The sequence below is a fragment of the Oryctolagus cuniculus genome, chromosome X (genome assembly GCF_051225735.1).
Source record: "Oryctolagus cuniculus isolate XC-2025 breed Fujian yellow rabbit chromosome X, ASM5122573v1, whole genome shotgun sequence".
Classification (NCBI taxonomy): domain Eukaryota; kingdom Metazoa; phylum Chordata; class Mammalia; order Lagomorpha; family Leporidae; genus Oryctolagus; species Oryctolagus cuniculus.
This window is the reverse complement of record NC_142888.1, coordinates 85,917,467-85,940,489: the sequence shown is the minus strand read 5'-3', so window position 1 is coordinate 85,940,489 and position 23,023 is coordinate 85,917,467. Positions and strand designations below refer to the sequence as shown.

Below are 23,023 nucleotides of genomic sequence, written 5' to 3'. Positions count from 1 at the left end.
AGTCAATACTGAATCCAAATCTGGGGAATGAATGATTTGACTCTACCATTTTTGGTGATCTGAACATCAATAACAACAGATCAAAGCCAACTCAAAGAGCCAATGAAAGAAGACCACCAGAAAAACAGTTTATTATGTCTATGCAGCTTTCAAGACCGCTGCTTCCTTCAACCTATGTCCTCTGTTGGGAAAAATTTTGTGTGAGAACAGGGCTGAGGTGGACTGTCTCTCACCTGCTGGCTTTCATTCTCCAAAGGCATCTTCTTCTTCTCGACGGTTTGATCTCTAGGAAAAGATAAAAGTGCTATTTAGTTTAGTCATGATATTTATCAGACGGAAATGGATTACCAATTGTAGATTTAGGTTATAATGTTCCTTCCAAATTAGAACTAGTGTGAGCCTCATAGAGTAACTAAAGGTGGCTTCCTGAACTATGCTATTGAAGTGAGATTTCTAATCTCTCACTGAGGAGGAGGGAGTGGGGCATAATATAATCGCTAGCTGAGACATTCAGGGGATGGTTAGAAGGTGAGAAGAGAAGTTATTAGGAAGCAAAGGGGTCGGTGCTGTGGTGCAGCAGATTAAGCTGCTGTCTGCAGTGCTGGCATTCCATATGGGCACCGGTTCGAGTCCTGGCTTCTCCGCTTCCCATCCAGCTCCCTGCTGATGCTCCTGGGAAAGCAGTGGAAAATGGCCCAAGTACTTGAGCCCCTGTACCCACATGGGAGACTTGGAAGAAGCTCCTGGCTTCAGCCTGGTCAATCTCAGCTATTGAAGCCATTTAGGGAGTGAACCAGATCTCTCTCTAATTCTTTCAAATAAATAAATACATCTTTATATAAAAAAAGAAAAACCTTTCCTTTCTCAAAACTCCTCTGTCCCGTTAGGAACATCACTTCGTGTATACTCAACTGCTTTTTAGCTTTGCTCAAGTACAGGTCTTCGTCAATGAGTTCTTGTTCCTCTGGAACAGAGCATCTCCTGCAGTAGAGAGAAAACACCATCTTTCAGATATGACCTTTAGTTTTTCTCTTTTCTTTCCTTACAACTCTGACAACCCTCTGACAAAGAGTTCAGATCTGAACCACATTACAAAACCTCACCATATGTAAAGCATAAGGAAAATAATGTTAGGAGTATACACTGAAAGAACACTGAAATTTCATTCAATGGTCAAAAGTAATCTGAGAAACAGACAAAAATTAATAAGAATTAGAAATCAGGTTATACCCATTCTATAAGGGGATAAAGTGGCCTGGTGGTCTCTTACACTACATGCAAACAGGAGATAAAGTGCTAAAAAATGAAATTTCTAGTCACTTAGTCTCATCATACAATCCCAATCACAGTCCATGGAAAGGCACATCTGGAGACTATGAGGGAATGTTTATACCTGACAGACCTATACTCATTTGCTGGATGCCCTCCATTTCAGACATTTTTCCTAAAATGCATACTACATTTTAGTATCTTTATTCTATCAGCATTTATTCTGTCAAAAGAGAAGGGATTTTAAGAAATTTATAGCTGAATCAAAGCAAATCAACCTATTATTATGAACTCATGTGACAGTCAAATAAAGAAATGTAAATGAACATGCCAGGTACTATTTGGATGTTGGATACTTCAAGGAACACAGTACACTGGGAAAATAAACATGGAACTCAATAACATTGAACATACAATGGTTATTACAGCATTGATTCCATAGAGGAGGCATGTGAAGAAAATCATCAGGTCAACCTGGAACGTGAAGCCCTTGTTCTTATGGAGTTTACAATCTCTTGAAGAGCCAAAGTGCATACATATGAAAAGAACACAAAACAGCAGTATATATACCAATGTAAAGAATTAAATGGCATGGGAATTCAGAGTAAAATCACTATAAGCTATTGTCAACAGGGAAAGTGTCACACAAAAGGCTTAAGTGCCTCAGATGTATATGATTTGGATGCGCAGATGGAACGCAGGAAGTCACTGGAAGCAAGAGGGCACATAATATCAAAGGGCAGAGGAGGAGGCATGTGTGGAGAATAGTGAAACCACAGACCTGGCTAAAATACAAAGTTACGGTTTAGGTTAAGGTATAACAAAAAATAAGGCTGGCGAGGTAAGGTGTGGCTAATTGGTATATATGGCTTGAATGTCAAACTGAAAACTTTGAACTTGAGATCAATATTGTTTTAAAATATAAAGACAAATCAGGAATCTTCTTTGGTATAATATTGAGTCCTGGAATTTTACCTGTATTTTGGATGGGTATTATAATAACAAAACCATCTTGCAGGTAGTGTGGATGGATCCACCTTGCCAGGAAGCTTCCTCCATTTAAGACACTCATCACACTGTACCCACGTCTGGTCAGGAATCTTCCTGAATGAAGGAAAATAGGAATGTGACTGTGTACACATTAGCTCTGTGCTTTGTCTTACATTAGAAAGGCATACTCTAAAACTGAAAGAATCTAATTTTATATATGAAATGTGTTACAAATGTTATAGTTCAAGGTCTAAATAGCCTATATTTTGAACTTCATAGATAAAATAATGGCAGAACTATATCAGATATGAGCATGAAAATAGAAAGTATTAACACAATGATTGATTATTTGCAAAGGTCAATAATATTTATACTGGAATCAACTTGTTTAAGTAAATAGAGTAATTTTAACTCTAAGTTTGCTAACTTAGAAAAATTTAATATATATTACAATATTATCAAGAAATATAACTCATAGAATCATATTATTTGCTTCTGTCCAATCATGTAAGTCTTAAAATGTATTTATAGGACTAATTGAAGCACTATTGGCAAACATATCCTCCATCAATTTGTGATTCCCTAATCTTTTTTTCACTGTTAAAAAAGTCTTCAATAATACTTTAATCAAAATTTTATTAGACTGATAATCCCCAAGTTAATCTTAAAAAGCAATATAAATTTGATTAATATTACAAATAGAAATAGTGCTTCTAGATCAGCAATAGGTTTAAATTATTAAGATAAAAGTCTTCTAGAGTTCAACTCTTAAAATGCATACCAACTGCCATCCTCCCTCCTCCAGAAGTGTAACCCAGTCACCTACACCTCAATGAGAATTTGTTGTGGCCTGATATGACAGAAGTAGTTAGTACCTAAGGTGTGCAAGACACAGAAAGAGGGTAAAAAGGCACCAGTTTCGTTAACATGTAAGTTTTTCTGAGGTAGGTCTTGTGTATGTTACATTAATACTGCTCTTATATTAGTATTATATTAGTATTAGAGTGGTGTGGTTCTCTTATGTCTTATCAATAATTTTCTTATCATTTTAAATAGTGCTTTCTCTAGACAAAAACCATAATAATCTCATTACAGTAATACTAGAAATAAAGATATATAGTAGAAAATAAAAGGGACTCATAATTCCATCACTCAATTCGATGTTTTCTTTAGCTGAGCACTGAAGAATAAATAGATAAGGAAAATACAGTACACATACACAATGGACTAGTATTCAGCTATAAAAAAGAATGAGATCCTGTCATGTGCAGCAAAATGGGTAAAACTCGAAGAAGGATGTTACATAAAATGAGCCAGACATAGAAAGAGAAATACCACATATTGTCTCTCATATGTGGAAGTTTAAAAAGATCCATCTGAATGTGGAATAGTGTTTACTAGAGGTTGGGAATGACGGGATGGGGCACCACCACCCCAGGGACCAAAATATGGCTAAATAGAAGCAATGCATTCTAGCGTTCCACAGCAGAATGGGGCAACCACAGTTCACAACAACGCATTATATATTTTTATGGAGAAAAAGAGAGGAGCTCCAAGATTCCAAACATAAGGAAATGCTAATTACCTGATTTGATAAGTTCATATGTTGAAATATACTGTACCCCATAAAAATATTACTCATTAATCAAAAAAGAAAAATTAATAAATAAAACTCTGCTTTAACAAAGAAAGTTTATACACATTTTAGCTCAGGCTGCTCCAGTCTGGCAACCTCTAAGCTCTAAGCTCAGGACTGACCTCTACTGTCTATTTCCATACAGCCACTATTTTATTTAGAACCAGACCTGGCCAAACGCAATTTCAGCAGTAGTGGTAGGGAAGAGGAAAAGTCACACAAGCCTTGGATTTACATACATAAGCACAGATGATTCTCTCTCAGGGACAAGCACACTTAGAGGCAGCAACTCCCTGCTTCCGGGCACAGGCAGACCATGCTAGATCCTCCAACTCAGACAGAGAGCAGAGCTCATGCTTGGAGTATACAGTAACTGTGTGGGATGTATCCTCTGTTTATCCGTCTAGAAGAGCTAAGTAGTTAAGAACTTAGGTTTGCAAGCCCAACTGCCTCTACATAAACCTAGGTTCTAACCACCTTCTACTTGTCTAACCTTGGGCAAGTTACTTAAATTCTTGGTATATCAGTCTTTACATCTGTGAAGAAGTCATAATAATATCTATATTATTAATATAGATATTATTTAATTATATAATATCTATCTCACAGGATTGCTGCGAGGATTAAATAAACTGCAACATGTAAAGAAGTCAGAATGACATCTGGTACATAAGTACTCAATAAATAAACCATTACAATTCTGCCTCCATCACATACACTCTCTAGCAATATATTAACATCTGTTTCACTGCATTAACCTTGCTAATTGGAAAGGCCAAAAAATGACATCTTATCTTAAATAGCACTTCTTTGAAAATCAGGAAGCTTGGGATGAGCTTAAAATATTTAAAATAAGACAATGGTTACATACATAATCAAATAGCATTTGAAAGAAAATTTTATATCACACATTTGCTGACATTTAAAGTTTTGATTTATTTGAAAAGCAGAGCGAGAACGCGCGCATGCGCACATGAGAGAGAGAGAGAGAGAGAGAGAGAGAGAGAGAGAAAGTATTCCATTTGTGGATTTACTCCCCCAGATGCCTGCAACAGCTAGGGATGGGGTCAGGCAGAATCCAGGAGCCAGACACTCCATCTGAATCTCCTACTTAGGTGGCAGGGACTCAAGTATTTGAGACATCATCTACTGCCTCCCAGGATGCGCATGAGCAGGGAGCCTGATCAGAGGTAAAGGCGGGTCTCCATTCCAGGCACTCAGATATGAGATGCAGGCATCCAAGCCAGGATATCTATCTGCTATGTCACAATACCTGTCCCTGTCTGCTGATTTCCATTGAAAAACCAACAACAACAACAACAACAACAAAAAACCAGAAATGCCTACCTCCAAATGAACTCAGGGTTAACTGAAATTTCTCTCTTGATTATAGTATAACTGATTCTATGAGGAGTCTTCAAAAATTCATAGAAAATGCATATTATGACAAAACTCTACGTTGATTTCAAAATAAAACTTATTTTCAGGGCCAGCATTGTGGTGCAGTGGGTTAAGATGTCTCCTACAATGCTGGCATCTCATATAAGCACTGGTTTGAATCCCAGTTGCTCTGCTGCCAGTCCAGTCTCCTGCTAATGAACTTGGAAAAGCAATGGAGGATGGACCAAGCCAAGGATGGTTCCATGAGGAAGACCTGGATGGAGTTCTGGGCTCCTGGCTTTGGCCTGGCCCAGTACTGGCTGTTGTGGCATTTGGGGGGTGAACAAGCAGATGGAAGATACCTCTCTCTCTCTCTCTCTGCTTTTCAAATACACAAACTTTTTTTAAAAAAAGTATTTTCAACAACACCCTTATTTTTCATAAATGCACAAAATAAACTTATTAATTCCATTTGCCATGAACTCTTTTTAAGTACCCTCATTTATATGTTGTTATGCATTCTATCCTCTGTATTATGCTCCTTTTCTAACTTATTGAGGCATTTCATCCTGATGTGCATGGATGACTGACTCAATACATTCTACCTGTTCTCTAATAAGCTGTGTTCTCTAGTTCTATTCTCAAAAACTGGTTCAGTCCTAGCAATATTTAGTAGTAATGAAGAGAAGGGAAGTTTGCTGACATGTCCAAACTCCAAGTATATGTCAGGCACTGTGCTGAAATGTTATGCCACCAAATTAATATGCTAAAGGTGAAGTGACTTACTTACCTAAGCTCATCTAACTATTAAGGAGATCCAGATTTTCAAGCCACAAGCATCTGATTCAAATGACTATCATCTTCTACTATACTACATTGCCTGTTATAAACTGACCATAACAAATTATTGACATTCATCTTCTAAGAGATACAGGTATTAAACTAGAATAAGGAGTTTAGAGAATGATATAATTGGTACCTATGATGTCTTATTTTCATTCTATTAAACTTCCTGATGTTAAAAGCATTCATTGTATCCTTGTTCCTTTTATTTGCTCTATGGATATTACCCCTAATATATTCATACTCTATAATTTATTACTCACGGTATTGGCCTAGCTATAACTGAGGTCTCAAAATTCTCTTGAGAAGTCTTTTCCTTCCAATATGCATTGAGCTTCTGAGCAAGGGCATTTATTGTCAACCTGAAAGAAAATGCAAAAAGAATAATGCCAAAATCAGCAAATGTGGAACACTTTTTCAATTTTTGAGATGCACCCATTTTACACAAACCCACAATTTAGTATATTCAGTACCATCTTAAATATACACACCTTAAACTAAGATGAGAATCCACTGCCTTTGCAAACTACCTATCAAAATGGCAAAACCATAATGGTGAACAGTCACTTGACTGAAAATGTAAAATGGTCATGAGTCTTAAAAAGTAGAGTTCTAGGGAACAGCACTGTGGCGCAGTGGCTTAAGCTGCAGTCTGCAATGCCCAACATCCCATGTGAGCACTGGTTCCAGTCTCCACTCCTCCACTTCCAATCCAGCTCCCTGATACTGCACTGGGAAAGCAGCAGATGACTCAAGTGCTTGGCCCCTCAGCACCCACGTGGGAGACCCAGATGGAATTCTAGGTTCCTGGCTTCATTTGAGGAGTGAACCAGCAGATGAATATTTCTCTGTCTCCATAACCATTCAAATGAATACATAAATCCTTAAAATAAAAAAGTAGAGCTCTACAAGTTTGGGTAGCTTATAGAATAATGGAGGGAGTGGGTAAGTTAACTTTACAGACTGTAACAGAGAACCACATTGCAGAGCTAGCATAGAGCCAAATGCTGATGGGCAGTTACTGACTGTCAGAGGACTACAGTTGAACAATTTAGGACCAAGTGGAAAGTCAGAAGATCAAATAGTGCACTCTTTCTTTTAGAATTTAATCACATATTAACTTTAATATATCTATATAGTTCCCTGTACCCAAACGCTAACCACAGAAGGGAAACAAGCCCCCTTCAACATTCTACTACACATCTGCTATTACTGCTACTTCTCCTTTATATATCTTCCCAAATGAACAACAGTGTACACAGGATCAATGCAAATGTAATTTGTAAATGTCAAAATAGGAATTTTACTTTTAAAATGGCTATACTGATTCCTATTCAATTCTACAACCCAGGAATACAACTTATTATAGAACTGTAAACACCTGGAACATTAGAAACTTAGAATTCAAAATGTTTTAAATCTCTGGATCATTTATCAAGGTTTTTGCAGACCTTTTCTATTCTAAAGAGGAACTCCTCCTTACCCCTATCTTATTCATATTCAATTATATTCTCACTGCACAGACAAGGTTAACATATCCACATATAAGCTTATTCTCCTTCAAACCACTGATGTTCCTAGCCCTGTGTTTATATCCTTTCATCAAGTCACAGATGAAGAACTACTCCTTGTTTCTTCTCAAAAACCTTCTTTAGAAAAATAGTAAATTGATGGCATCCCTTATGGGCACCAGTTCAAGACCCAGCTGCTCCACTTTCAATCCAGCTCTCTGCTATTGGCCTGGGATAGTAGTAGAAGATGGCCCAAGTCCTTGGGACCCTGCACCCACGTGGGAGACCCAGAAGAAGCTCCTGGCTCCTGGCTTTGGGTCGGCACAGCTCCGGCCATTGCGGCCAATTGGTGAGAGAACCAGCAGATGCAAGACCTCTCTCTCTCTCTCTCTGCCTCTCCTTCTCTCTGTGTAACTCTGACCTTCAAATAAATAAATAAATAAATCTTTTTTTTTTTTTTTAAAAGTAGATTGAACAGGCTTTTGGGAAGATGGAAGAGTAGCAAGCATGTAGAATCTGTCTCTTCACCCAGACAACAATTACATTGGCCAAGTCTGATGTACCTAAGTTGGAACTCTGGAGTCTATTGAAGGCTTACAACTTCCAGGGGGAAGGCTCAGGTGGTAAATTGTGAATTTTGGTCATTTTCAATTCTAGGCAAAAAAACAGCTACCCATCCCCCATACCTAGTCCTATGGCAGGCAGAAAGTATATCTGAAGAAATACTGGTTGACAACTTTCCAAATATTTTGAGGCACATGAATATAAACACCCAAGAAGCTCAACAAATTCCAGGTAGAATAAACTCAGAGAGACTCACATCAAGACACATTAAAATCCAATGGTCAACAAAGACAAAGAGAAAAATCTTGAAAGCAGCAATAGAAAAGTAACTTGTCACATTCAAGGGCTCTTTGGAGTTTGTCACTTCACCTTTTGTTTTCCACATGCTTTAAGAGAATACATTTAAAAGAAAAAATATTGTAAGTCTAAAAGATAGTATTATTGTAACTTTGGTTTCTACCTCTACATTTTGTTTTCCACATAGTTTAAGAGACTAGTGCACTAAAGGTTATTTTTGTTTTTGGACACACAATGTATAAAGATCTAGTTTTATAACATCAACAAGGGGGTGGTGACAGTTGCTAAGGGAGCAGAATTTTTGTATGTAATTGAAATTAACCTGACATAAATTTAAATTAGTGTCATAATTTAAGGATGTTAAATGTAATCTCCACGATAACCACCAAGAAAAGTGGCAGAATATACACAAAAGGAAATGAGAAAATAATTTAAACATTTTGCTACAAAAAAATCAGCTAAACCCAAAAGAAGATTGCAATGTAGGAAATGAAGGACCAAAAAGCTGTAAGGCATATTAGAAAACAAATGGCAATATGACACAAGTCTGTTTAGCAGTGATTACTTTAAATGTAGAAGATTAAACTCAGATTCACACAAATATGATGTAACCAACAGGAATGTAGTAGATTTCAGTGCCTAAGTGGGCGTGCTTCTGTTAACAAACATCTAAAATTGTGAGTGACTTTGGGATTGGAAACTACAGAAGCTGGAAGAATTTTGAGAAGCATGACAAAAAAAAAAAAACAGCCTAGATTGCCTCGAATAGACTACTGGTAGAAATATGGATGTTAAAACATTTCACTGGTGAGGGTTTAGAAGAATGGTAAAGAAAACACAAATTGCCTTATAGAAAACCTAAATCAAGGTATTGCTAGTGAAGGCTCACAAAGAAATTAGGAACATGTCAATGGAAAACAATAGAGAAGGCAATCTTTTTCACACAGTGGCAGAAAGCTTAATAAAACTGTGTCCTACAGTTACGTGGAAAGCACAACTTATAAATAAGAAACTGGACATTTAGCTGAGGAGATCACCAGACAAATTGTTGACAGTGTGTCCTGGTTTCTTCTTGACACTCTTGCAAAGCTTGAGAGGCAAGAGATAAATTGAGGGAAGAACTGTTAAACAAAAAGGAACCAGGACTTGATTTTTTTGAAAATTCTCAACCCATCCAAATTGCAAAAGATGCTAAAATTTAAAGATTGTCAGAAAAAAACACACTTAAAAGCTGAGGATAAGACTGGACAACCAATCACTCAGAAAGATCAAAAGGTCAGAGTATGCAGCCACGCATAAGACTCTTTGAAAAGATTAGCATGTGACTCAGCCATGTCAGTCATCTCAGCTGAAGCCAAGAATAAAAATAGGGTTATCTAGGAAAGACCTGTCCGCAGGCTTTTGTTGAACAGAATATCTGCAACATACATGGAAGACCCATGAGGTTCTCGAGAGTGGCACACTAGCAAAAAAAAAAAAAAAAAAAAAAAAAAAAACACACAAACTTTTAGTTTGAAGTCAAAGGAATGGAGAGAATGTAAAATGGAAGAAGCCTATTGAACCCTCAAAATTCTACAGAAAGGAAATAGGCTGTTGAAACTACTTAGCTGCAACCCCATGTTATCCTTCATGAACAAGGAATGATGACTTTGAGGGTAGAACCAAATGCTCAGAGGGCAGACTAGCGCGTGGAGTTGCAAGGCCCAGAGAATTATTCCCAGGCCTTGAAATTTAAATTTCCTTGGTAGATTTTGAAATTGCTTGGAGCTTACAACTCTCTCAACTCTCTTTTTCCCTTCCATCTTCTTCCCCATCTGAACCACAATACGCATGCATGCATGCATCTATGTGTGTGTGTGTTTGTGTGTGTGTATATATATATATATATATATATAATTGGTATCCTATGATTATTCCATCATTGTATTTTAAGTACAAGATACAAAAAGAAAGAAAAAAAAGGAGGGAAGGAAGGAGGGGAAAAAGGATTGAAGAGGAAAAGAGTTCATACCTACAGACAGAAGAATTTGGTCCCACCATGCTCCATACTCAGTGTGTCATCCGTATGTGATTTCAACAATGAAATTTGGGACTTTTGAGGCAATGACGTTAGGTAAAACTTTAAATTTGGAGTTGATGTTGCAATAGGTTGAGACTTTTAGGGATATCGGGATCAGATAAACATATTTTGCATGTGAGATGCAAGTGAATCTTAGGGAACCAGAGGACAAATTGGGGTAGATAAAATAATGGTCCTCCAAAGGTGTCTATGTTCTAATTCCTGAAACCTCTGACTATATTAGGTCACATAGCAAGGGTGAAGAAAGCTTGCAGATGAAATTAAGGCTACTTATCAGCTGATCTTAAGATAGGAAAATTATCCTAAATTATCCAATATAATCACAAGGGCCCTTAAAATTGGAAGAGTGGGGCAAACACACTAGAATCAGAGAAGGAGGGGGGCTGGCATTATGGTGTAATGGGTTAAGCTCCCCACCTGCAAAGCTGGCATCCCATGCGAGTGCCGGTTTAAGGCCTGGTTGCTCCACTTCCAATCAACCTCCCTACTAATGTGCCTGGGAAAGTAGCAGCAGATGGCCCAAGTGCTTTGACCCTTACCACCCCTGTGGAAGACCAGGATAGAGTTCCTGGCTCCTGGTTTCAGTCTGGCCCAGCCTTGGTTGTTGCAGCCATTTGCAGAGTGAACCAGCAGTTGGAAGATACCTCTCTCTCTCTCTCTCTCTCTCTCTCTCTTTCTCTGTGTGTGTGTGTGTGTAACTGCCTTTCAAGTAAAATAAAAATAAACTTTTCATAGGTTTATTTACTTATTTGAAAGTAAGACTTATAGAGAAGGGCCAGTGCTGTGGCATAGCGGGTGGAGCCGCTGCCGGTGGTGCTGACATCCCATATGGGCGCCAGTTTGGGTCCTGGCTGCTCCACTTCCAGTACAGCTCTCTGGTCTGGGAAAGCAGTGGAAGATGGTCCGGGTCCTTGGGACCCTGCACTCGTGTGGGAGGGCCTGGAGGAAGCTCCTGGCTCCTGGCTTCTGATAGGCACAGCTCTGGCTGTTGCGGCTGTCTGGGGAGTGAATCAGCAGATGGAAGATTCTCTCTCTCTCTCTCTTTCTCTCTGCCTCTCCTTATCTCTCTGCATGACTCCTTCAAATAAATGAATAAATCTTTAAAAAAAAAAGAAAATAAGAGTTACAGAGATGGAGTGAGGGCAAAAGAGAGAGAAAGAATCTTCCAACTGCTGGTTCATTCCTCAGATGGCTGAAATGGCTATGGCTGGGCCAGGCTGAAACCAGGAGCCAGGAGCTTCTTCCAGGTGTCCCATCTGGGTAGCAGGGGCTCAAAAACTTGGACCACTTCTACCACTTTTCCCAGGCTATTAGCATGGAGCTGAATCTGAAGTGGAACAGCCAGAACATAAACTGGCACCCATCTGGGATACTGGTGTTGCAGGTGGCAGCTTTACCAGCTACACCACAGCACCAGTCCCAGAAATGGATTCTCCCTTGGAGCCTCTAGAAAGGAATGCAGTCTGCCCATGGCTTGATTTTATACCAATGAGATTTGTGCTGGACTTCTACAGAATCCTATGAGGACAAATTAGTATTGTTTTAAGCCTACTATGTTTGTGATAATCTGTTCAATAGAAGATGATTTCTATTGTTTATAGCTGCTTTCATATTACAGCAGAATTGAGTAGTTATGACAGAGACCATATTGTTCACAAAACCTAAAATAATTACTCTCTGACCCTTTTCAGAAAAAAAAAAAAATTTGCAAACCCCTGCTCTAGGATTTGGCCTTGACTTCCCTTCACTCCAGTTACAACCCATTAGCCACACTCCCAATATTCTTACTGTTCTGAGTTTTTGTCATTACCTTAACTCCTGCTATAATTTCATCCACGTATTCATTTTACTATCTTTTCTAAGTCCTGTATCCTTTAAGGCACAACACAAGTTATATTTTCTATCTAAAACCTTCCCTCTCTATTCTATTATAGCATTTTTCTTATACCATAGCACTTAGGTTTTATTGGTCAAACATTATTTTATTGTTCTATGAACTGTTTCATATATGTGACAATCTGACACTATAAATTGACTCTAAGCTCCCTGAATAGACCAATAATGACTTGAATTTTTTGGAACACACCACAAAGCCTAGCTAGTATGTATACCAGTGCAGTTCTCAGCTCACATGTGTTACTTGAATTTCTCAAGCTAAAAGCTCACTCTAAAAATGTTTTAAGTTTGTTGCAGCTGAACATGGTACACACCACTATCAAAAGTTATCTTGAAGATGACTTACTTGTAGACATTCCAGAAATACTCCTCTCTCTTTTATCTTTTTTCAGTTTTGATATCTATAATACTTGTAGGATGAGTTTGTGATAGGAGACAGACTAATTCCTCTCTCAAGTTCCTGCATTTATCTAAAATCTTTTCATTTTATATAAAATAGAGAAAAAGACAACAATGCCAGAATTGAGACAAGAGTTATGCAAATTTATAATCCTCAGAATACTGTATGCAAGATAATAGTTGTTTTTAATAAATGTGCAGCAGATATTAAGTTACTTAAGCCAGAAATCCTATATGTTTAACTAGATTAATCTACTGTCTTATCGAAAATCTCTGTTCAGATCCCCTAAAAATCACCTCAAACTCATCATACTAAATGTAGACATCAAGACCTCTGGGAGGGGCAGGCATTGGCCTAGTGTTTAAGACACCAGTTGAGAATTCCAATGTCCCACATCAGAGTGCCTAGGTTAGATTCCCAGCCCTAGTTCCCAATTCCAGCTTCCCAACAATGCAGACCCTAGGAGACAGTAGTGATGACTTCAAGTAATTGGATCCCTACCACTCACATGGGAGACTGTAACTGTGTTCCTGGCTACTGACTACTGGCTACTGGCTCTAGCTCTGGCCATTGTCAGCATCTAGGGAGTCAACCACTAGATGGGAGTGTTCTCTGTCTTGTCCATCTTTCTTTCCCTTTCTTTCTGTCTGCCTCTCAGAACAACAACAAACAAGGAACTAATGCCTATAAAATTTAAAAGGTATACTCGGGTGGTAGGGTAGCAAAGATGATAGAGAAATATCTTTAATAACTTTTTATTTGAAAGGCAGAGAAAAGGAAGAAGAGGGAGGGTTGGCTCACTCTCCAAATGCCTACAATAACTAGGCTGAGCCAAGCCAAAGATAGGAGCCTGGAACTCAATCTGGGTCTGGCACATGGGTGGCAGGGACTTGAGTCATCATCTGATACCTCCCAGGATGCTCATTAGCAGGAAGCTGGATCAGAAGTTGATTAACCTGGACTCAAACCAGGTACTTAGATATGGTATGATGGCATTCCAAGTTGTGACTTAACCACTGCCCCTTAAATAATTTTTAGTATCAAACATGAATTTCACAAATTTTAACTATTTAAGTATCACCAGAAATTCGTGATTCCTTTCACTCAAGACAAACAAAATGACTAGGCTCTGAGATTTTTGTTAAACAGTTATCACTCATAAATTTTCTTATTTTTCATCCTGATCTCCCTAGTATGTGGCACATAGAAGGTATCTCATAACACTTGATGAAAGAAGAAGTGATTGACCCATCCCTCCTCAAAAGTTTTAAAACTATTCCAAACCTGGCTGTGACAATGCCTTTCTTCATCTTCTAAAAATACACCTACTAGTTCAATCTCAGTGTTAATTCCTTTTTGATTCGGATCTGTTTGTCTTCCCTATTAGACCTAGATACTTCCATTAAAGCACATATGTTTCTTGTTATTCCAACACTTTCCTCTAAACTTGTTCACTGGTTTCAAGAAAAATATTTTGGAACAAACTTCAGACTGCTTTTTACCCCCTCACATACTCTCTTTTAAGAATAATTTCAAGGCTCTTCCTTTCACCCAGAAATATTTTACCAAATGATACATGCTCTCTCTATAATTTCTAAAAGTAAAGTTTTTATCAATCAGACTCCATATATCAAGTACTAGTGAGCTTTCATTTAAAAATGAAATCATTTTCTCTCTACTCTTGGAAAATGGATTTGAAGTAATTGTCAGTTAACTAATCTGGCATGTTTTTAGAGGTGATTTTAGAGGAGTCAGAGAAAAGAATCCTAACTGAACAATCAGAAACACCTCAGGTTGGAAGTGACTCACCGATACTCCTTGGTGTACTCAAAGTCTTGTTTGTTGTAGGCAGGTTTTAGGAAATTGCACTCAATGACTCCAATTACTCCTACACCTTCTCCACGAGTTGGCTTAGAAAAAAATATTAATTTCAACACTCACATTACTGTTGACTGCCTGGAGGCATTTCCTTTAGATTCCAAACAATAACAGAAAGGTTACATAATGCTCATGGGCAAAGAAAGACCATCAAGATCTACAGAAACACCATACATTTCAATAGGCTACAAGTATTACCCTCAACTGGCAACTAATTTTAACAAATTTGAGTGCAAAGATTTTCAAACTTTGATTCATAGATCCCTTGGATTCTGGAGGTATTAACAGCCATTTCTGCTTTACTCATACCACTACCACTTTTTATCTGCTTTATATTCCAGGACTGCCTTAAGATTTTGAGTAGAGAACTATACTGTTCTGGGTAGGGATTTGGCCACCACAGTGGTTAAGACACCCATGTCCCATATTGGAATCCCTGGATTCAATACCCATCTCTTGCTCCTGACTCCAGCTTCTTGCTCATATAGATTCTGGAAGGCAGCAGTAATGGATCAAATAATTGGGTCTCTGCCATTCATGTAGGAAACATGATTTGAGTTCCTGGCTCCCAGCTTCAGCCTCAGCTTAGGCTCAGTTGTCATGGGCATTTGGAGAGTGAAGGAGAAGATGGAAGCACTTGTGTGTGTGTTCGTTCTCTTTCTCTCTCTTTCTCTCTCTCTCTTTGTATATCTGTACCTCAAATACATTTTTTAAAATTTAAGGAATTAGGGGATAGCACTGTAGCGTAGCAGGTAAAGCTGCTGCTTGCAGTGCCAGCATCCCATTAGGGTGCCAGTTTGAGTTTCAGTTGCTCCTCTTCCAATCCAGCTCTCTGCTATGGCCTGGGAAAGCAGTAGAAGATGGAGATGGCGCAAGTGCTTGGGCCCCTGCACCCACATGGGAGACTCAGAAGAAGCTCCTGGCTTCAGATTGGCCCAACTGTAGCTGCTGCAGCCATTTGGGGAGTGAACTAGCGGATGGAAGACCTCTCTCTCTGTCTCTGAACTAGCAGATGGAAGACCTCTCTCTCTGTCTCTCCCTCTCTGTAACTCTACCTCTCAAAATAAACTATTTTTTAAAAAATTAAGAAATCATACTTTTAAAAATGAAGGTTATATATTAGTATATTCTAGGGAACTGAAATGAAACTTTATCTGAAAAAAATTTAAGGATGCTATGTAATCATCATAGCCTATCTATTAAAATAAGCACTTTTTCTACATACATAGGCTAAAACAATTATTAAAGAGAGTCAAACTTGCAGTGACTTTTAACTACAAGTTGATGCAAGAGGCTTTAGGATTTAAAATTTTTTTTCTTTAATGGAAGGAATTGAGTCAAGATATAAGTAGAATGGCACACAAACATAAGTTATTTAAAGATCATATGACAAGAAAAAACCAAGATAAGCTGAAAACTAGCTCTCCCAGGCCTTACAATCATGTAACTCTACCCTCCTACATAATATAAAGCAGTTTATCATTCTTTGTGCTTTATCAGTCTTATCTGTGAAATAGAAATCAAAGGATTCTAGTGGACATTACAACTTTAAATTATCATCAGGAGATCACTATAATATTTGCACAGTCCAATTTACAAATAATTTTCACATAACTTATTTTAATCTCTCAACCATGTAAGTGTGGGATAGGCAAAGCAGGTATAAAATAAAGGAAGGAAATTGAGTCTCAGAGAAATGAAATGATTTCTCCTAGGACTCAGCTTGTAATCAGCAAATCCAGGACCCAAATCTTGGTCTTCAACCACCAAATTGTTTATGCCTTCCACTATGCCTTATTGTCTCCCTAAGAAAATGGAAAGAGCTACCTTAGACACTAATATGGTGATACATATGGTGAAGCTGCTGGTGTTCTAATTTTACCTCCTATTAACAGATATCTAGAAAATATACCCAGGTTAATTAACAGCTGTAAAGAATGAAAGGTAGAGTTTTTCAATACAAGACAGCTCACCAGTAAGATAGAATTCTAGGATCAGAATTTAACAAACATCATGAGATGGGAGTAAAAACCATTACTAAGTCTATGCCCTTTGCATATATAAAATTCTCTTCCTCCTATTTTCAGTTCCATATAACAAAGAAACATTAACACTCACCTTCACCTGGCATCCCACCTTCTCAAAGGACTTTATGAGTCTGTTGTTATGATACATCATTACTCCAAACTGGTTGCTATTCTTGCAGGAGAACCCAAACGTGATTCTCACCTGCTTATTCTGAAGAAAATCATTAAGGAGACAGACACCAAGGGCTTAGAAGACAAAATCTACCACTATATTATAGCAAAAAAATAAATATTTCTAGAGGGTATTTTTAGAAAATCTACTTAATCTTTGTCCAACTAGCTCTCTTTTTAGGAATTTATCCTACAGAAATAGTCAGGGGTGCATAACAGGGTTTATGAGTTACAGAGAATTTTTTTTCAATTGGGTGCACTAGCAGAAAAATCTAACTTAAATGTTCTACAATAAGAGAATAATTAAATAAATGTTGGTATACTCATGTGGTCTATCATGTAGTTCTTAAAGTTATATCCTTGAAAAACATTTGAGAGCATTAGTAAGTGCTCATAATATAAAAGTATTATCATCTGTATTTTAATGTACACATATAAAACATACATATGCACCGAAAAGTCTACAACAAAATATACTACAATACCATCAGTGATTTAAAGATTCACAAATAACCACAAAATATTTCTTTACTAATTACTCAGGTTGCTGATAGGGATCACAGGTTTTGATAATATTGTCAATGACATAACAGAAATCTGTACAGTTTTAGGCAATAAGTTGTGCTAACCACATAAAACACAATTAAAACAAAACCAACAAGAACAAAAATCTCTTTGAAAGCAAGTCCTATAAGATTTTATAGGAAGAAGTTAACAAGCTTGGATAGATTAAACTAAAAGAACTAATTATTAAGTTCTTAATTATTGAATAATAGTGAGTTTTTAAAAAGTCATTCTCAACTTAAAAACCAAGGTAAGAGAATGAGAAAGATAAAAGGGGAACAGAGAAACTGAGATTTTTCATTACAATAAAATACTATGAAATCTTCATGTCAACCTAAGTTAAATAAAAACTTACTTTTGTTATTTTTTAAAGATGATCGCCATTGCTCCCTCTAAATGACAAACTACTTGCATCAAAATCATATGGCAAATATTTCAAATATGATACAAAAGATGTGATTCAACAGATGGATATACATAACAGTAATTTTTGGCTCAGAACATATAATTCAGGGGTGGGAAACATTTTTTATTTTCTGCCAAGGGCCATTTGGATATTTACAACACCATCCGTGGGGTACAAAATGATCAACTTAATTCGCTTGCTACTGCTTTATTGAATTTCAAGTCCTGCCTGCAGCTGCCTTGGCAAGGCCACCTTGTGGGCCTTATACAGCCTATGGGCCAGATGTTCCCTACCCCTGATTGTGTTATGAAGTCCAGAAACTCAAACTTTAAATAAGACTTTTCCAATTGAAAAACAAAACAAAATTCCCCCAAACAGAAAAAACCAAGACCCCACACCATAAAACTAATATTGCTAAAATAAAAACTGTTAAATATTTTCTTTTTTAATTTTTTAAAAAGATTTCATTTATTTATTTGAGTGGCAGAGTTACAAAGAGAGAGAGAGAGAGAGAGAGAGAGAGAGAGAGAGCTTCTAATCCACTGGTTCACCATTCAGATGGCTGAAATGGCCAAAGCTGCACCAATCAGGAGTGAAGAGCTTCTTCTGGGTCTCCCACGTGGGTGCAGGGTCGAAGGACTTGGGCCATCTTCCACTGCTTTCCCAGGCCACAGCAGAGAGCTGCTTGGAAGTGGGACAGCCAGGACATAAACCTGCATCCATATGAGATGCCAGCACCACAAGCGGAGGTTTAACCTACTACACCACAGCACTGGCCCCAAAATATTTTCTTTCTGGTGTAAACTTTTGAAATGACAAATTATGGGATCAGGTAACACCGGAATAGGAGGTTTCCTGAACTAGTATGAGGAGAAAAAACAAAGAGGGGGCGAGAGACCTTTCATAATTGAGGAATCAATGTCAGTACCAATGATATTGTTCTTCAGTGACCTTGGTGAAATCTTAGTAGTTTCATTTAACTCATGCCTATAGTGAGCCCATTTAGCCCAAATTCTAAAATGGGAAAGTAACTGGCTAAATGAGAACAGGTATTGAGAAGAACTGAGGTACATATACAACGCATGTATGGAAGATGTCCTAATAGAAAACCACATAAGAAAGAAGTTAGACAGAAGATGTTGTATATTCTAAAAGAGTAGTTGGAGAGTACTTCTTTAGACTGGGTCTGTTAAACCTGCAACATTAAGATCCTAGACTATGTAAGATTGATTGTATAACTAATTTACCTACAGATGCTAACAATGCTAGCTTTGGCTTTCTTAAATTGGGTTGGATAAGAGCTTTTCTAAAAATATGCTTCTTAGTAGGCAAGGCATATATTTCCCAAAAGGAGAAAATTAATTTGCTCGTGTGACTTTTTAAAAATACAGGAATGGCTATTTCTAATTTTTAATCAGAGAACAAAAGGCAAAGTATGCTAGATATTGCCTTTGATAAAGCAAGGAGAACATGAATATGATTCTTGGGCCAAGAGCTGTGCTTATCTACTAGAAAAGAAATTGAAAGAGCAAGTCTTCATAACAGTTTGTAAGTTCCCAGTCTTTTTTTTTTTTTTTTGACAGGCAGAGTGGACAGTGAGAGAGAGAGAGAAAGGTCTTCCTTTTGCCATTGGTTCACCCTCCAATGGCCGCCGCGGCAGGTGCTCTGCGGCCGGCGCACCGTGCTGATCCGATGGCGGGAGCCAAGTGCTTTCTCCTGGTCTCCCATGGGTGCAGGGCCCAAGCACCTGGGCCATCCTCCACTGCACTCCCTGGCCACAGCAGAGAGCTGGCCTGGAAGAGGGGCAACTGGGACAGAATCCAGCACCCCGACCGGGACTAGAACCCTGTGTGCCGGCGCCACTAGGTGGAGGATTAGCCTATTGAGCCACGGCACCGGCCAAGTTCCCAGTCTTTTAAAGACTGTTTCTTTTTCACTCTGGATGCCATCAACAAAGATGGATCTAATTCCTATAGTTCATTTTACGATTTTCTCTAGTATCTAAGATCCGCTTCTAATGCGGGGTTTGGGGGGAGTGGAAACAAGTAACTGCTTCTCTGTGTGACTGTCTTTAGAAGTACCAGGAAATCCATGTCAAGCCTGCTGAAGATTCCTGTCACTCTAGAAAATCAGCCTTTAATTTCCACTTTCCTAATTTTCATTAGTGTTAGGTCTTGATATGTTACAACAAAATTGTACTATATCCAAAAGATTAATGCATTCTAGTCAATTTTCTGTTTTGTTTATATCAATTAATGTCATATATAACAAAATTCAAAACCAAATGATATGAAGTACTCCTTATGACAGATTCTCAAACCTGGCTGTTCATTCGAATCAGCCAAAGACTTAAAAATAAGTACTTTTTATTTAAAAGCAAAAAGATTGCAGAGTTAGGCATTTGGCCTAGTGGTTAGGATGCTGGTTAGGACGCCCATGTTTTATATTGGAGTTTTATTCCTGAAAACAGGTTGTGATTCTAGCTTCCTGCCAATGCATATCCTGGAAGACAGTGGTGATGGCTTAAGTAGTTGGGTCTCTGTCACCCACCTGGGAGACCTGGATTGAATTCCTGGCTCTAGGCTGCAGCACCCACCCCATCCAGGCTGTTGCAGGCATCTGAGGAGTGAACAGGTAGATGGGGAAGCTCGTGCTCTCTCTGCTTCTTGAACAAAATAAATAAATAAATAAATAAAATTTAAAGACTCATAAAAATATTTGAAAATTTACTGAACAAGACTCTATAAAATCTCGGCTATTATTTTTAAAGTTTCCATGTGATTTCTTATATAAACTAATGCACAGAGTGGGGTCTAAGAAATACTTCCCGGGGCAGGTGTTGAGACGTAGCAAGTAAAGCTGCTGCTTGTGATGCCAGCATCCCATACAGGTGCTGGTTCACGTCTCGGCTGCTCCACTTCTGACCCAGCTTGCTGCTAACGGCCTGAGAAAAGCAGTAGAAGACAACTTATGTACTTGGGGCCCCGATACCCACATGGGAGACCCAGATAAAGCTCCTGGCTTCAGCCTGGCCTATCTGGGGAGTGAGCCAACGGATGGAAGATCTCTCTCTCTCTCTCCATCTCTCCCTCTCTCTGTAACTCTTTCAAATAAATAAATCTTTGAATAATATACTTCCTATGAGTACATACAATTCCTATGAGTTTTACAATTTGTACTGTAACACACATTTTTTAATTAGAAAAGGAAAGCTTTTGTTTTTCAACCTGGAAATGTAATCCTGAAACGAAGAGGTCAGCTACATGTAGTTGTAAGGATACTGTGAAGGTAGGCTTATATAGATCATATCCTACATTGGCCAGGCTCTTGGCAATCATCTGTGTGGTCACCTTCTTTTGACGCAGAAAAATTTTCATTCGTGGCTTCATATATAGAATACCACAAAACGCCTATGGGACAGTGAAGGGAAAGTTATTATGTGACATTTCCAATTCTACTGACATCCCCATAAAACACTGCTAGCAACTGAGTCTATTCTAGGTAAAGATTTGGCTCAGTTTCTATACCTTGTTGCACTACATCAACCACCACATTAAAATGTGCTGATGGAATTGGCTAAACTGCTTCAGTGGAGACAGTGAAAGAGACGTCTAGCGCAGGGCTAAAAGGTTGTCATCTTCGTATAACTAAAATGAGATCTTATTCTACAATATTTTCGTGTTGCAGGAAATCTTACCTCCGATTGGTGAAGAAAAGCCAGTCTTACTCACCCGTAAAGAATACTCTGTTTCTGGCAGCTCAGAGGTAACATCACCAGTCTCTTTCTCTTCTGTGTCAAAGTCTGATACCAGGATGTCATACTGATCTGTATCAAAGTCCAACTCAGACTTTCCATCTTTATTTCTGGGTAAAAGAGACAAGTACCAATCTAACAAAAACTGGCTCCAAAAGACAAAAATGCACTAGGAACCCAAGAGAAAAGAAACAATATGAGCCACAACTTGGACATCTGTATTTTTCCCTGACTACCAGTGCAAAGGAACTACAAACTACATGGTTTGAAGATCACATAATATTTAAGGGTATTTCCAATCTAAACAAATCTTCTGTGTTTCATAGAGGAGGTGATACCAACTTCCCAAGGGTACAAAAAGAAAAGGAATGTGCAATATGATCTGATAAATCAAGTGGATATCAGCTATCTCCCACAGTAGGATCTTAAAATAGATCTTCACTTTCTGGGTATTACTGGATAAGTCATTTAATACCACTTTCCTTAACTGAATGAAGAGATGAATCAAAACCTACTTCTATGAACTTCAGCAATAATGTAAGGATTAATAAGATGCCAAGATTTCCCCAGATCTAACCTTTTTGGAAGGAAAAAAATTGTTATAGAAATGGTATGTATTGGGGCTGGCTTTGTGGTACAGTGGGCTAAGCTTCTGCCTACAACACTGGCATCCCATATTGGAGCACCAGTCTGAGTCCCACCAGCTCCACTTCCAATCCAGCTCCCTGCCATTTGTGCCTGGGAAGGCACTGAAGGATGGCCAGAGTACTTGGGTGACTACCACCCACATGGGAGACCAGGATAGTCCCTGGCTCCTGACTTCAGCCTGGCCCAGAACTGGATATTGTAGACATTTGGGAAGTGAATCAGCAAATGAAAGATGTCTTTCTTCCTCTTCCTCTTCCTATCCCTATCTCTCTCTCTCTCTCTCTCCCTCCCTCCCTCCCTCTCTCTTTCTCTCCCCCTCGCCATTACTCTGCCTTTCAGAGAAATGAATTTTGAAAAAAATGGTATATATTTATTAGTTTTCTAGAATACAACTTATGGAATTATCACTTAAATATAATAGTGCCAATATTCCTTTCATTAGGACCTTTCTTCCCATAATTTGTCTGGGTCACGTAGCTTTGGTCCATATCACACACACACACTCTCTCTCTCTCTCTCACACACACACACACACTATTACTAATCACTGCCAAGGAAAGAAAATAAGATTCGCCTTTGTTTCTGGAAAAAAATAATTAAAACAAATCACAGGGCTAGTGCTGTGGCATAGTGGGCTAAAGCCTCTGCTAGTGGCGCCAGCATCCCATATGTGCGCCGGTTCAAGTCCCGGCTGCTCCTCTTCAAATCC

The 23,023-nt window shown here is 38.3% G+C and overlaps 1 protein-coding gene and 1 long non-coding RNA gene across 11 annotated transcripts in view; one reads left to right on the top strand and one right to left on the bottom strand.

Annotated features, from left to right (window-relative positions):
- Positions 1-23,023, bottom strand: part of MORC4 (MORC family CW-type zinc finger 4) — a 64,973-nt gene that overhangs the window by 24,886 nt on the left and 17,064 nt on the right. For 9 of the 10 annotated variants that reach the window (XR_016227949.1, XM_070067479.2, XM_070067478.2 and 6 more), the window contains exons 6-13: positions 21,644-21,776; positions 21,194-21,322; positions 16,863-16,982; positions 14,676-14,776; positions 6,382-6,480; positions 2,245-2,373; positions 913-981; positions 234-285 (exon numbers count right to left, since the gene is read on the bottom strand). Coding sequence is in view for 9 of the 10 variants with exons in the window: in XM_070067479.2 (XP_069923580.1) it covers positions 234-285; positions 913-981; positions 2,245-2,373; positions 6,382-6,480; positions 14,676-14,776; positions 16,863-16,982; positions 21,194-21,322; positions 21,644-21,776 (832 nt within the window). In the remaining variant the exon portion in view is untranslated. Of the gene's footprint in view, positions 1-233; positions 286-912; positions 982-2,244; positions 2,374-6,381; positions 6,481-8,449; positions 8,580-14,675; positions 14,777-16,862; positions 16,983-21,193; positions 21,323-21,643; positions 21,777-23,023 lie in introns of those variants that run through there. The other variant, XM_089324189.1, reaches the window with a different exon arrangement.
- LOC149119692 (uncharacterized) overlaps positions 1-23,023 on the top strand; it is a 59,010-nt gene that overhangs the window by 24,232 nt on the left and 11,755 nt on the right. Inside the window, exon 2 of the long non-coding RNA XR_016227950.1 lies at positions 21,600-21,677. This is a non-coding gene — a long non-coding RNA (uncharacterized LOC149119692). The remainder of the gene's footprint in view (positions 1-21,599; positions 21,678-23,023) is intronic.